Source organism: Ixodes scapularis, unplaced genomic scaffold (assembly GCF_016920785.2).
Source record: "Ixodes scapularis isolate PalLabHiFi unplaced genomic scaffold, ASM1692078v2 PGA_scaffold2__306_contigs__length_199485367, whole genome shotgun sequence".
Lineage (NCBI taxonomy): Eukaryota > Metazoa > Arthropoda > Arachnida > Ixodida > Ixodidae > Ixodes > Ixodes scapularis.
The window spans coordinates 117,211,952-117,227,741 of NW_024609857.1; the positions used below are offsets into that span (position 1 = coordinate 117,211,952).

The following is a 15,790-nucleotide window of genomic DNA, read 5'->3' on the forward strand; positions in this document are numbered from 1 at the left end:
TATTTCTAAAAAAATATTGATTTAGTGGTTTCGGATAACGCTCACTAAGTTTTTAATTGGAACCTTATGTCTATTTTGACAAATACAAGTTTAATTAACACATAGTATTTAACTAGCCCGCATATCGTTATGATTAGCTCCATATACTATGTCGCCCTGGCCGTATAACTCGCCAGCATAAATCGTGAAAATGTAGCTTTGACGGGTTTTGTTTTTAAATTAGTGTGACTCTTAGAAAATCAACCTGTGTATACCATATAGTAGATGAAGAAAATGATGTTGTGCCATAATAAATAACTCAGAAAAGGATGGCCTAAGGTGTACTCATATCTTTATTGGAGGACGTTTCAATTCTTCAGTCGCAAGAGGGTAATGTTTGGAACTGCTTTCTTCGGATCTTTATTTGTTCAAGAGGTTGTTTGAGTCACTCGGTCGTGGTCTACAAACTTTATTCCTCGAAAATATATTTAGCCAAGCTCGGTGTGTAAGGAGTTAATTCTCTCTCGGTGGTGGAAAGGTGGTAGCTTTGAGCTACGTTTGCTTTAAACAGCCCCTTTGCCTGGAATATGACGGAATCTCCTTCGTGTATTAATTGGTCGTGTTTAATGTTCTTCACATTGAAGTACTTCCATGTTAAGTCAGTGGGTGATTCAAACAACGCTGCGACGTATCCCTTCATGGTAATGTTTGATACCCATGGCACCTCCTAAAAAATAAAAATGTGAAGACTGTTATGGTGTGACCCCATATTGATAGGCACAACAGTTTAAGAACCGCGATGAAGGCTCCGTGACGTTCAAATTTGCTTGATCCTAAACTTTCAACCATAGGGAGCCTAAACCCGTTTACTGGTTTGTCTGTGATTCTGGTAGTTCTAGAAATGGCTCGTGGAGCTTCAAATGTGATATGGCTTCTTGAGCACTTAATGAGGAAAACCACAGTCAGAATTACGCTTCTTACTTCAGTAAGTCGGAGTCACACTGCTCATACATCATACAAAAGACAGTGTGCAAACAGGAGTCAGCGCAATTTGCGTGCTTCAAATGCCACGTGCCAAGACTCTCCTTGAACTCATGGCCATGCGGCATTTGAAGTACAGATCTCGTGGTGACTCGCGTTCGCACCTGTCTGCAGACTGTCGTTTTTATGATGTATACGTGCAGTGACTCCGGCTGTAGGGTTACTTTAAAGCGGTTAAGAGATAGTCTTGGGTGACGTGAGCAGCAACGTATGAGAGACGAACGATAGCTTTTCGTTGAACCTTCCCAAAACAAGTTCAACTACAGTCATAATGAAATAAGTTTACACTGGCTTAACACAAGAAAAAATATAACAACAACACAGACGTTTCGACGTTGTTATATATTTTGTTGTGTTAAGCCAGTGTAAACTTATTTCATTATGACTACCCCTGGCTTCTGGAAGATATTTGCTTTCAACTACAGGACCCTTACGCCTGACGTCACTTTCGGACACGCTAGCAAACGTGGGTGGAAGTCTTCTTTTACTCTGTCAATGTCTAGACGCTGTTTTTTTTTGTCGTCGTGCTATCGTCTTTCGAACTTTTGGCGGTTCCGACGAAGCTTGGTGCAGGCTCGGACCTGAAATTATTTTCTATTTCTTTTGAGCGGAGCGTCTGTGGAAGTCAAGCTTAGAGCCCCAAGCTAGCGTTGACGCGTTGATAGTAGACAGCCTTTGAAAAATGGCGCCCACTGTTCCTGGCTTTAAACGCGGCATTCGCGTGTGTGTCTATTCACATTCGGTGACAATAGCAGGCGCATATTATTCTTTAGAAGGAGGCGTGTGTGTGGCGACATAAGTGTCGTGTTTATATTCTTTTGCCGTGCTTTTCAATCGGCTGAACATGAACAAAACAATAGGTTGTTATAGGAACTCAAAGCGGATGACTGATATTCTCCAACGTTGAATTATTTTACAGTCTTTAACAAAAGCGTGTTTTTTTTTTTTTTTTTTAACAACCGGCAGCTTGTATTTTTTTTAATAAAAGAGGCGAATATTTTCGAAACGAAAGTAATTATTTAAACATTTTCTGTTCTGCGTTTTGTGGGAGGAAGATACATTTTCGTTCAACATAACTTCGTAGAGAGATTCAATAAACGGTGCAGTTATTCAAGAGCGTGTTCGCGCCGTAACTTTCAAACGAGTGGGTTATAAAAAAATATTAAATTTTACTCACCACTTGCGCTTTGTTGACATACCACTCGGCTTGAATAGTGGCACCAGGGGGTATTCTTACATCTTGTTTAATCAATTGTCGCGTAGTGCGTGTTTCGACCGTGGTGGATCCAGAACTTCTCTTCAGTGTTGTTGAAAATTCTGCGCTGAAACTATATACTAGTGGAACTGTTACTTGGAACTTGGCCTTGATGGTTAAGTCTGCTCCACTGGTGACGGTCCACATGTACTCGTCTTCCTGTTCTATTTGCTCCGATATGGAAGCCCTATAGTCCACGCCAGACTGATTGTTGTGAAAAGTCTGTACATACACTGCAGACAACTCTAGCGATTGTACTTTAGGAGTACCGTACGTCACCGGGCCTGCGTCGAACTCCACAGGGGGGTGTCTGCATTGAAAAACATTAATATCACATTGGAGTGCAATACATTCGACAGAATAACCATGGTTTCCCATCATGCGAGAGAAGTTTGGTCCTCGCTGCGCAATCAAAGCAATCTTAAAAATTAGCAAAAACGTTTTGTTATTTATTATAATAGCGCTAACAAGGCAATACTTTGAGTACCGGACCAAAATCATAATTATCATACAATAATTAGCAAATTAATCAATACGTTTTATAGTATTCAGGAACAACATTGCAGTTATTGCGCAGGGATACTAAACAAAAATACGGTACGCACGATACACGGAAGGAAGGAAGAAAGAGCCCACGAATCAGACGAAACTCAAGCACACACAAAAGAGATATGAGCACAAAACAAAAAAATTGCACGAAATGGGGCCATAATACTAATAGTGAAGAAATTCAAAAAAAAAATGAACCTAGAAATCCTTCGGACCTAGGGGTCATACTTTTTCGTACGAATTCCAACGCCACGTGAAGGGTGCTTTATACGCTTACAAAATTATAAAATACGTTTAATAAATGACGTCTCGTAATTTCTTTTCCCCTTTCGTTGCTCGTACTGACCTCAACCCCTCTTGTAGCGAATAAATTAACTACACTACGTTTTCCTTTAAGTCCGCCCTCAGCCAAAGCCCCGATCCGGAGGAGTCAACCAATGAACGCCCACAGTGCGTCATCATTAGCCAACGTTACTAGAACCACTCAGTTGGGAAACTGCCATAGAGACTGCTCTGAAAAAGTGGCCCCGATTTGTCCTCCAGGACCGAGCTAATGGCGAACACAACGCCGCCATTTCTCCCGCAGCGGCCACTCGAGGAACTGCACGTTACTTCTATTTTGGCTTTAATCGGTCATTTTGGCGCCGAAACAGACACAGCGGAAGAGGTTACAGGGGTGCCACCCCCGTCTCCCCAGCGGACGCGCCGCGAATTACTACCGAAGTTAAAATGCAGCTAGGTCGGGACGCGCTATCTGAAAGCTCCGCTGACGCATGGTTGTATAAAAACAATATTAATTGTTCCGTAAAACCTTGCAAACTAAAGATTATAAAAACATCACGCGCCCTTCATTTTGTACTAAACTCCAAAAAATTTCATACAAAAAGAGTCTTTTCCGTTTGTTTTTACGCAAAGTCATGTTTTCTAAAAGCTCAAGGTGACCACAGTACAGAGAAATCATAAAGAGTGGCGCTTTTGTAGTATTTATCCCGGTCTCGGTGGACGCCGGCGGCCCAGGTTTCGACGGCGAGTTTCTCAACTGAGTAACGTTGTCATTAGCTCACTGTTTTCATGGGTTCGCTATGATCGGCTAGACCAATCACACCCAGAAAAGAAGCGCATGATAAGCGCGGATTCAGAGTACTCGATTCGTTTTAACAGCCTTAGCTAACGCACAAAATTACGAGGCACTTTTGGCGCCGCTTCATTCTATCCATAGGACTCTAACGGCTGCAATCGGACTTAAAAAAAAAAAATTAAAACACATAAAAAAAAAATAAAACGAGTCAGGGGTGTATTTTAAAGTATTCCCCGTGAATTGAAATGTCACGTTTGTTTTCCCAGAAGATGTAACTAAACGCAAGAAACACGAAAAACCTCCAACAGTCGTGAATCCATACAAGGATCTTTGGTGTGCCAATCGTGTGTTGCCCGTATGGGCAGCGAGTGCAATTGCGAGCTTGCCAGGTATATTCCCCGCACTGACAAGAGTCGCGAAGTCTCTTTCTGACCTTTTCTGAAAATAGTGAGAGTGCGCGTGCATAGCTTTGATAGGCGCTTAAGACGCGCGCTAGAGCGGAGATTCCGGAAACACCTTATATGACGTCACGGACCGGAAGAAGGGGCTTGGGCGGCTCTTTTGAAAATTACTTTCTGCATCCTCCGTGCACCAAATTGAAGAATAATTTAGATATTCGTGATCTTGGGCGCCAAACGAAGATAATTAAAAAGTTTTTTGGTCAACTACAGAACCGATCCAGCTTCCCTTTAAATGAAAACGGAGCATAGGGCGGGAACCGTCGCAGTTTCCAGACCAGGGGCTCTAATCTGACACTTGTCGGCCAGGAATTCGGCGGGCGTGAATGGCTGACGCCGTTCTAAGCCATGGTGCCGGCCAATCACGGCGGTCGAATTCCTCGTTGTCTTTTGCCAAGTGTCTGAATGAGAGCCCTCATAAGTAATTGCTAATATGTCTGAACACCGGACTAAACACTGCAGCGTCACGCACGCGGTGCTTCAAAAAAAAAAAAAAAGACAAAAAAGACGGTACTTGTAAAAAGTGCAGTGCGCGCTGTGCTTACTTCGGCCCTTATCGCCACGGAGGTTGCATGGTGCTTTATGGGAGGTTGAACTGAAATGTTAAGTTTGAAAAATAATGTCCGAGTGATCTTCCCGGCTTCCTACAGTATGCAGATATATGATTCAAACAGATGGATGGCGAACGGATTATTGTATTTATTTGACGAAGTTCTCTGATCGTGCCGATCGGGCGAGCCGTCATTCCGGAAGCAGACGGTGCGAGCGAGGCCTTCTGGGAGTAACCGTTGCGTAGCTGAGGTATGCTTACTTGTTCTCTCTCTCTCTTTTTCTCTCTCTCTATTTATTTCTCTCCCTCTCTTTCTTCCAATTTTTTTCTCTCGAATAGAGGGTATTCACCGGACGCCATATGATTGGACTTTGTTTTCATCAACATTATTTGACCTGCGAGTTGACAAGCTCTACGGAAGGGCAGCGTTCAAAATTGGGTCCTCTCCTGCTTGCACGCGATCAGGTACGGGCGTGTAACGTTCCTAGCGCTACAAGCATCAACGCTTCCCCGACGACGACGCTGTTTTTGCACCGACTTTTGCGCAAACTTTATATTTACCATAAAAAAAAATCCTGATAGAATCCTATCCCACCGCAGGCAATGTTCATCCAATGTTCCACCGGCTCTTGCGCAAATGTCGTGGGACCAGCTGAAGAACGACAGAGAAGCAGCGCTGTGTCTGTGCCTTTCTTCATCTGGTCCCTCGTCCTTCGCACTTTTTTAATTCTCAAGTATGCCGTACCAACTCGCCCAAGCTTGAACTTTACCAGATGTCCATTGGGGATGACCAAGTTCCGGCTGTATAAACATACCCACAACACAATATTATTACGTTGGTTTCCATCGCATGCTCAGAACTAGGTCCCATTTATCGCCTTCCAAGAGCAACAATTCTGATTGCCTGGAATGGACGTTGAACGTTCATCCAAGTGCAAGTAAACACTAATTATTAGCTCATAAGTACGTTATGCTTGGTCCAGTGTTTCTAAAAATTCAATTCTAAAGTTTATTTAGAATTTTATACAATCTTAATAAATAAAGCAATCAGTTGAAGAAGAGTAAAAAAAAAAAAAGAGCAAACCTTGTTTTAAGAAAAGTATGCTGTTATAATGTTTGATCGGTGTTTCCACGTCTTCTTTTGCCTTGCTTTGTTTGAAGACAAACGACGTCTCCAGCGGTAAGCTCTTTCACTATACTTCTTTATAGTGAAATGACATGTCTACTGGTAGATGAGAATAATTGACGCAAGAAATCTGTGGATTCTGCCCTTTGCTTTGAACAGTGTGCAAATAAGTAAGCGACACGATAGAGGCAATCATTGCGAGGGCAGCCCAAGATCACATATCGGGAACTTGGAAAGTCAGTAGTGCTAAATAGCGACTGTTGGTTAGATAATAATCCTGGTAAGCCCGTGCTTTCAATTTCTAGCGACCGTAGCTTAGCTGTGTTTTTATTCGGGCCAAAAACATAGCGCAACATACTCTGCAAGCTTTTCGGCGTTCCCAGTGGCACCTCGGGTTTTGCTGTCTCCTTCGATATCAAAAGTTGACACCTTTTCAGTGTCAGAGCAGTTCGTCACGAGGAATTCGTAGATCACATCTTGAACATCAAAAAGGCCGCTACCTGAAATTAAAAGAAAGAAGGTTTGTGCTCTTTTTAAAAACCAGTAGAATTTACTAGGCTAGAGCTATAGCTGCTTGTCACGTATTCTACAAGTACCAGGTAACCGTAGGTAATAAAGGCCAAGCTAGTAACGTTTATTAGCCTCAAAAATAGAACTCGTGTATTTCACAAGTCGCTCTCAAACCCCCGAACCCAGGTGGAACTAGTCGACGTCCAATTCAAAATGGGCGAGAAATGTATTAGCGCGAAAATTGATTTTATTTCCACGCTGCTTACATGCACATTTGCATAAGTATTATACATTTAACACTGACAAGGATTTAGAACATAGATGACACACACATACGACACACATACGACGAAACGCTAACTCTTAGTAAGAAGTAACGGTACACGCAGTAGTTATTTACGACATTTCCGGTAAAACAGCATAGATGAAACACGCACAGCCCACTGCTCTCAATGGCTACTCTCAATGGCTACCTATGCGTCTTTCATGCTGATCATTTGAAAGAAGTCGGATGGTTAGTGATCACCTCGTCCGTGAACGATGTTACAAACGTGATGCTGCTTTCGCACCAAAATTGTTGTCAAAGATTTTTGCTAAACATACCAAGGATGGTTTCTCATGCTAAGAAGGAACGGTACACAGTAATTATTTTCTGCAGTCTGTAAAACAACGCCCCTATAGGCACTCATCTGTCATGTTCTCGCTTCCCCGTATAGCAGGTGAAGTTACTAAGAGTCGCCCGTTCGAGGTAGGAAATAGATAGTAAATATATAGTAACAGTCAGGATAAGGCATACTGCCGCAGTTACTAACTTTTTACTACGTACCGCGCGTTTGATGTAGTAAATGTAGCTAGTCAAAAGGTAGTAACAGTAAACAAAGTGGTAACTGCTGCAGTTACTTACTTTTTGCTAACTTTTTTCTAAGACTGTGCAATTAAACTTCATTGCCCAAGAGTCGTAAGCGTGTTAAATGCGCGGAATCTTTGATCTTAGAAACAAATGAAAAATATATGTAAATTTGGTTAGGACTTAAAAAGAATCACCATCAGCCCTAAAATTGACAGCCGAAGCTTCACAAAAAAGAAAACAAAACAAACTTAGGTTTCGGAAAGTTGAAGTGCTTTGGTCTCACATCTTCGGCTGCCACAAAAAACAAAACAAAAAACAAACTAGGAAAGTCCAGTTTGCGGAGTATATAAGCGTGGACGGCACAAGGGTCTCAGAAAGCATTTCTTTTTTCTCTTCTCCGACAGCGTGATTCAAAACCTGTGTATCATAATCCGGTGCTTCACCAGAAAGTTCTTTTTATTCAGAGCAGACGTCAACAGCAGAGGTTTATTCATATCCCAGTAAGACCCTCGTTTCGAAAAGAAATTCAATCGACTCAAAAGTTAATCGACTAACCCTCCCCGGATGAATATCATTTCTCTCTTTTTTGTTGGAAGTAGTAAAAGCTGAAGTTCGGGATAGAAGAACATTTCTCCCTTTTCTTTCTGTTTTTGTTTGCGGCATATTTTTAAGGCGCTTGTGAAGATTCAATTGCGTTAAATTTATAGTTGTCTCTAAAATATATAAAATACTAAAATTTTGCCACGTGAAAATATGTTCACGAACTTATATCAATGTACTACTGAAGCAGTTTCGCTGAACAGACGTAGCAACGCGACTGAACAGAGTTTTCTTCTTGGCAATAGGGGACATCTAAGTCGACAAAAATTAGACTTCTCGCTTCAGCGCTGCATCGGGAGTGTACATTTCCTTTGAAGGCACATCCAATTGAATAATCAGAAAAATTCACATTAGAATCGCAACGGGTATTCTTTATCATGGTATTGTTTACGAACTAAATGTTTCACATACCGATCATGACCTCACCGAAAGCATCTCCGAGCGACAGCACGCTGTCGCTCGGAGCTGCTTTACTTTGAGCCAAAAAGCCATATTTCGAACCGCAAATATTTATTCCCGATCATTAGAGATTTGTAAATTGGCTTTTGCTAAAACGTAGGCCTGTATAAATTCCTATTTAGAAGCTTTTAGAATAGTTCATACTACACAGTAAAGCCTTTTTTTATGTACGTGTTTTGGAAGTGTCTGTATATGGTTTCACCGTCAGTTGGAAACAAATGAATCAACACTTGTAAACTACGAGTGCGTCTGCACAGAAGCAACTCATGAGATTGCACTTCTAGGAAAACACTCTTGAGCAAAATCGGGGAGCAATTAATAAAACTACGGTGGGCAACGCAAACAAAAAACGCAATTCGTAATTAAAGGTTTTTGATCTTATTATTTACATGGCAACCTGCATCGCCGTTTTGGCATAATGGCGGGGAACGTTGTGTACGTCACGTTTTTTCTCAAAGCTTTTAAATACGTATTTTGTTTTGTCATTTAGCACTGATAAAAGCTAAGAAAAATATCAGGCGAAGCTCGCTTAATACTGAAAAATTAAAAATGTATTACACGACGTTTTTAAAATTAGAGAAAAATACATTCGTCAACAATTTGTTCCGTTCCTTCATTAAAAGAAAAACAAGAAAAGAAAAAAAAAAAACGAAAGGGCGAAAGTATCAGTACGACAAGAGTATGTTCGGATAGTTTTTGGGTTGTCTGCTCTTCCCGATACTTAAAAATGATCATGCAGAAATTTGTCCTTACTGATTAGGAGGCGATCGTAATATATACTATCAATAAATTTTAACGGAAAAGATTGTCTGCGTCCGCTAATTGATACCCTATTTAGGGTTGCCTTCATACTGGTGAAGCTTGCTCTAAGATGATAATTATTCAAAACAAGTCTAGCACACTGGTTGGGAACTTTTTCAAGTATATCTATTCAATTATTGTCACGAACAATTGCCGTGTGCTTTATATAAAAGCGAATAAAAGTAAAATACAACGTTTCCTTAATTTCGCTCGATCCCTGTCGGAAATTTCGTATGATAAAATGAAGCACACTTACTGCCTTTAGGGCTATTGTATCTACATGCGCTTCCCACGTTAAATCACTAGACAGTATAACACCAAGCACTTTACACTTGATTCGCGGTTTTAATTTTTTAATTATTTACTATATAGCCAGATGATATGGGACATTGTTTTCGGAAATCTAATGTGCACACGCTTCTGAACGTTTCCATTCGTCCTCCAACTGAAGCACTATTCAAAAATTGTGTCCATATCGGTCTGCAAGATATTGATATCGTTCACATCCTTAATTACCCAATAAGCAATGCAGTCATCTGCGAACAGCCTTATATTTGATGGAATTCCTTCGATGATATCATTAATGTATGCCAGGAAGAGCAGAGGACCCAAGACAGCACCCTGGGGGGCACCAAAAGTGATACCTACACGTTCGGATTTTTGACCTTTTTCTACCACACATTGCGTTCGTTCGTTCAGGTAGTCCTTAAGCGAAGCTAACAGATTATTTAAAAAAAAGAATTCTCATCATATTATTCTGCAATAAATAGCCAGCGCCAAGACTACTTGCGTGACTGTTACAAATGAAAACATATTTGTGAAGTGAGTGGCTAAATTGTGTGTACTTACTTTGTTGGATGGCAATCTATTGAAAAGAAAACAAACTGAAATGAATATTTAAACACGGAACGGAGACATCGCCTCCGCTTAAACGAAAGCCTCGAATACCTTTTAATTCAAACTTTACTGGTACTACTTTATCCATGTTATAAAAGACCTACGGCGTTGAAGTAGGTTAACGATTGTTCGATCGTAATGCTGTTAACACTATGACTACGCCGACCATCGCTTGTGTGCGGCATGTGGCATGCTCTGCTACGTGACGCGTGGTAGAAGTATAAACATTTTAACTGCTGTAACCATGGCGAAATTTCGTTCTTTTTGTTTACCCCGTAAGCGTGTCGGTTTAACGAGACTATTTATTTTCAAACTGCTGACTCACTGCATAAAATTGGCCAAGCCTCGCGACCGCTGACCGAAGAAGCAAGCTAAAAAATTCTCTATGAAGGACCACACAAGCAGGTTTATACTGATGTTCACCTTAAATCCAGATGCGGCTGTCGCTACGAGCTGATGGGATTTATCAGAGAGCGCCGAAATCGCACCGCCACGGTGTTCGTCATGTTTCGCACCGTCTCCTAACATCGCTCAACCAATAATACACAAAAAAGGCCAAACGACATCCTTTTTTAGGCTGAACTATCGGTCCCATTACCTCGTAGCACAGTATAGCGTTCATTTACTCAGTGTTACGCTCACCAACAAGAGAAGGAGGTGAATCTGAAAATGTTGCTCCATGCTGTGCGTTCCATAAATTGTGTAGCTTCTCTGTCGATTCATGCTTCGGTCTCGATCCGTTTTATGCAGAAAAAAGAAATCGAGAGCCACAATAAAAAAATAAAATCACACATAAAAAAAAACAACAAAAAAACAACAACAAAAAAACGAGACGTCAAGACCATTTAGTTGAAAAGAGAAAGTTGGGCCGTCTTTGCCACACGGTGACGTTAAAGGGAAGGCGAGCCCCGGACGCCACAATGGAGTATTCTTTTCGCTTGTCTATTGAACTGTCATTCTAGCACTTCCGTATCATGTTCACACCACATTCTCAGAAAGCTCACACCCAGCGGTTTCTAAGAGCGGGGATATTGATGACGTAGAATGCACGCCGCAAAACTGCCCTGGAAGCTCGGATTTAGCCCACACCAGCTAAAATAGTGAACAACCTTGACTTGTGTACCTCGACGTAACGTCATGTCATCTCCTTTTACAAGAAGGGTAGTCGCGTGAATGGTGCTTTCGTTTATAATTTCGGAAGCGTTTCGTTGGGGGGGGGGATTCAGCCTTCCCATGGAAACCGTAGCGTTTAAATTTGTGACCTACTAGTGTATGATTTACACGATCGAATGCTTTAGTTAAATCCACGAAGATATTCTGAACTAATTTTCCTTCTTCAAGCGTAGTCAGGACTATAGTTCCTTTTGCGCGAGCAGATGAGATTTTTTGCCGAGACCTCTACGGAAACAAAATTGGTATTTAGTTAGGAGACTTTGTTTCTGCTCAGTCACTACACTGGTTTAAAATAATGTTTTCCAGTACTCTCGGATAAAGCGAAATTTTTGATACTGGATGGTAGTTGCCTGTGTCATTTTATCACATTTTTAACGCAACAGGGCAACCTTTATTTTACAGTGCAGCCATCAGAGTGGGTTTGATATTCCGACAAACTTACGGAGTTGCCAGACCCCCAGCAGTGCAGGCTGGATTGGCGGCTCCTGGCTCTCTTCTCAATGCTAGCACCGCGCGTGGTCGCGTACCAAGCTATTCCATAACGTTTCCGAGCAGTTTCGTGACCAGTGGCATATTGAAGGACTGCCCCTAGTGAAGTATTTGACATTGCCATCGTGTCTTTCGAAGGAGAGACTGAAAAAAAAAACCCTTAGATTTTAGTTATGAAACAACCCGGTAACAAAGAATCTTTTGGTGAGGAAGACGTGGCTCAGCGACCAATTGAGCAGCGCCCAAAATGTGTCGTCACCTCGTCAAGCCAATCATGCTGAGAAAAAAGTGCAAATCATGGCGTATTCTCGGCGGGGGATCGCTTTAGTCGGTGAAAGCAAGCACAATGAGAACGAGCCACGTGACGATGCCCTTTTGGCTCTGCTTGATTGGCTGCTTGGGTTCGGAGCCTTGGCTGCGCTCGGACCTGGAACGCGGAGTAGAACGAGCAGAAACAGCTTCCGTTTTTCGCGTTGCGATTGTCTGCGGTCACAAACATGCAATTTAATGTACTTGGTTGCATCTTTCATTTGTCAATCAAAAATGAGCAATTTTATCGCAAATCAATAAACTTTGTTTATTGATTTGACCAAACTCGTCAAACACAAAGTTGGAGCCTAAAGTTCGCGGAGAGCGCCGATTGGACGCTGGCGACAAAAATGCGAAGTCATCGTCGTGATGGTCCAATTCCGGCACTTCGTAAACTTCGGCCCCAACTTAGTGTTTGACAAGTTTATAGTCATTCTTTAAGACAAGCCTGAGGCAGGGGAAACAAAAAGGACAAACATGACGATTTGAAACTTCGTCGTGTTTGTTCTTCATGTGTTCCCTGTCTCAAGGTTGCCTTAAATCGTGAACGTAAACCAGCTCGCCTGCGCCTTATCACTCATTTGAGTTTAGAGTCCCTGATGTTCAAAACCATTCTTCATGCTGTTGCACTTCGCGCAACAACAGACTCGCGATGGCTGGCTGGACAAAAGACGCAGCCTTAAACGCCCCAAAAATAACGATTATATTTTTGGAAATATGACTCGTCAAGAACGCTCTTGTGGGCTACAAAAAAATGGGCAAGTGAACACAATTTTCAGTAAGTTTTGCACCGAAATGGTAACATCTATGCCAGTAGGAAAAGCGGTGACCCTGCCAAAACAGTAAAAAGCGAACACGACTTGTCAAACATAAGCTGAGCAACTGGTGTGTAAGATTGTAGGCAGGAAAGTCGTATAAGATCTGGAATAATGAATTATGACCTGAGTAATCATCTTCCTATATTTACTTGCGTCAGAATAAATAACATAAAGAAGAAAGTTCCAATAACTTCTCCGCAAGTCCAGTGTGTTACTCCGGATGGTTTGGAGAGGTTCGCGGAATGTGTGGCAAATACAAATTGAGATGATACGTTCTCAGAGAGCGATCCCGATTAGGCGTATAATTTATTTCTTGAGCGGTTTAAAAACCTTTATAAGTGTAATTCTCCTTACAAACTAATTAAAGTGAAGAAATGCATTCGGAAACAATGAATAACTGTAGACCTACTGGAAAGTATAAATGTAGATAGAGATCCCAATGACTTTTGGACTTTTAATTTGTACCGTAATCAACTGACAAACGCCCTGAGAAAAGCAAGGCAGCGTTATCATCATGATTCCTTTAGAAACTCTGGAGGTCGTTCTGACCTGATGTGGGAGAACTTAAATTCGGTTATAGAGGGCAAAACTGCCCATCGTTTAGAATGCATTATTTCTGCAGGGAGGATAAATTAACTGGCGTGTCGTTGGCGAACGCATTTAATGAAAGGTTTGTTGATTTGCTTCAAATTAACCGTAGAGACGCCGCATGTGATAATATAAGTTTTAAAACTGGGGATTCAATTTTTTTTATTGCCAGTTACTGATACAGAGGTGTCTACTGTCTTTATAGAATTAAAAAAATAGCCATAGTTGCGATGCCGATGGTATGCAGATTCAGCCGGTGAAATATGTTTTACTGCTCATCACTCCCTTCCTTACTACATTTTTAATTTATGTTCTTCAATTGGGGTGTTTCCGCAACCGATACAAAATGCTAGAGTGTCAGTACTTTATAAAAAAGGGGCACAAGAACAACATAAATAATTACAGACCTATCCCCATCTTGCCGGTCTTTTCTAAGGGCTCAGAAAAACTTATACACATTCGCCTGTCTAATTGTTTTAATAAGTATCGTGTAATATAATTACTAATGATCAATTTAAGTTCATGAAGCATAGTTCGACAGATAATGCATTACTAGATCCAAAAGAATTTATTTTAGATAGTTTTGAGGCGAACTACATGTTTATTAGCCGTATTTATTGATTCTACGAAATCATTTCATTATCTATACCATAATCTATTGCTAAATTTTTTTATCTTTATGGAATTTGGGGTTAACCACTTAAGTTGCTTCAGTCATTTGAGTAATTGTAAGCAGTTTGTCTATTTAAATGGCTTTTCATCTAAAACAGTCTGTTTTCTCAGGTGCACCACAGGGGAGTATTTAGGGACATTTGCGATTTAAAATTTATGTTAACGATATTCTTAACATCGATCCTCTTGCTCAATATTTTATATACGCAGATTATACAGCCCTTTTTGTTTTCGGCTAAGACTAGTGACGAACTTATCAACTGCGCAAATGATAGTTTAACAGGGCTGCAAAATTCGACATCAGACAACGCACTTAAAATTAATAGTAATAAAACCAAAGCAGTTCTCTTTCGAACCAAAAATAAGAGTGTTTTATGACGAGAAGCACCGTAATAAGCTCAGATGTTATAGAGATAATGGATAATTTCAAAAGACTTGGCGTTTTTTTTTCAACCAGCATTCGTCTTGGGACGACTATGTAAGCTATATATTTCCTAGAATGCGCAGGGTCTTTGAATTGGTCTCACGAAGCCGTATTATTTTACCAAAGAACATTGAACTAATTATATATCCAACTTTATTTATGTTCCACTTAATACTGCCACCTAGTATGGTGTACAACCACTAGTTCAAATCTACAAAAAATACATCTAATACAAAATAAATTTGGCCGCCTCATGGCGAATGTTTCTTATATTTCAAGCACCCAGGATTTCTTCGAAAAATATAATTTATTGCCTCTTTTATATATGTCGAATTATAAACTTATGGTCCGCTTTAAAATAGAGAAAAAAACAACAAAAGAAAAACGTGGATATTCTGGCCAAACTTTCTAAACTAAGGGAACCTCCTATCCAACTCGTTCGGCGGCACGTTGGGCTGTGCCTCTTTGCCATACCAGCCATTCCATGCAGTCCTTAAGGTATATGCTACTTACTTTGCTAAATTTTCTCTTAAACAAAAATGTAGATATAGAGGGTGTCACACACACAAAAAAATACAGGTATTTTCTCATCGCAAAAATAAACCAGGCATCGCCGAACGCTCTTTCTCCCCCCCCCCCCCCCCCCCTCCCAAAGGTAGCGCTTGAGGCCACTACCAGATGCCAAAGTTTCAGCCCGATCCGATACCTTATTCAAGAGTTATAAGTGATTTTCTGAAAAGTTAAATGGGAAAATGGCAGCTGGCGGAGTTTCCGAATACATGGGGCTTTATTGGCACCAGAAACCGAAAAAGGGCAAAAATGGGCTCCATTTTTCCAATGAAAATTTCAGAAAATCACTTATAACTTTTGAATAAGGTATCGGATCGGGCTGAAACTTTGGCATAATGTTGTGACCTCTGGCACTCCCTTTGGGTGGAGAATGAGCGTTCGGCAATGCCTAGTTAATTTTTGCGGTACAAAAACCTTGTAAATTTGTTTTGTGACACCCTGTACTGTGTGTCACAATGCAAGACTTTATTTCAATATTTGAATTGAATATATTGGTTTTCTCCGATAGGTTGTAATCTATTTTTTTTTGTATACAGTGTTGACATTTTGCTGTTACTTTGTATTTTACTTTGCCATATGGAACTCTAAGGGAGC

General features: G+C 40.9%; 1 protein-coding gene across 1 annotated transcript; it reads right to left on the reverse strand.

Annotated features, from left to right (window-relative positions):
• Nucleotides 1–448: 448 nt before the first annotated feature.
• On the reverse strand, nt 449–10,834 carry LOC115326772 (cytotoxin-like). Its single transcript, XM_029987712.2, has 4 exons — nt 10,780–10,834; nt 6,395–6,536; nt 2,198–2,585; nt 449–706 (listed from the first exon to the last, which is right to left on the reverse strand). Exons 1-4 carry the CDS (start codon nt 10,832–10,834, stop codon nt 449–451), a joined length of 843 nt encoding a protein of 280 aa, XP_029843572.2.
• Between the last annotated feature and the right edge of the window lie 4,956 nt (nt 10,835–15,790).

What these genes read in the sequence shown, in the direction of transcription:
- LOC115326772 (XM_029987712.2), bottom strand. Translation starts at nt 10,834, where the DNA reads ATGGAGCAACATTTTCAGATTCACCTCCTTCTCTTGTTGGTGAGCGTA. An exon ending in GTTGGTGAGCGTAACACTGA is followed by an intron (nt 6,537 to 10,779) that starts GTAAATGAACGC and finishes TTTTAATTTCAG; the next exon opens with GTAGCGGCCTTTTTGATGTT. An exon ending in AACGCCGAAAAGCTTGCAGA is followed by an intron (nt 2,586 to 6,394) that starts GTATGTTGCGCT and finishes TTTTCAATGCAG; the next exon opens with ACACCCCCCTGTGGAGTTCG.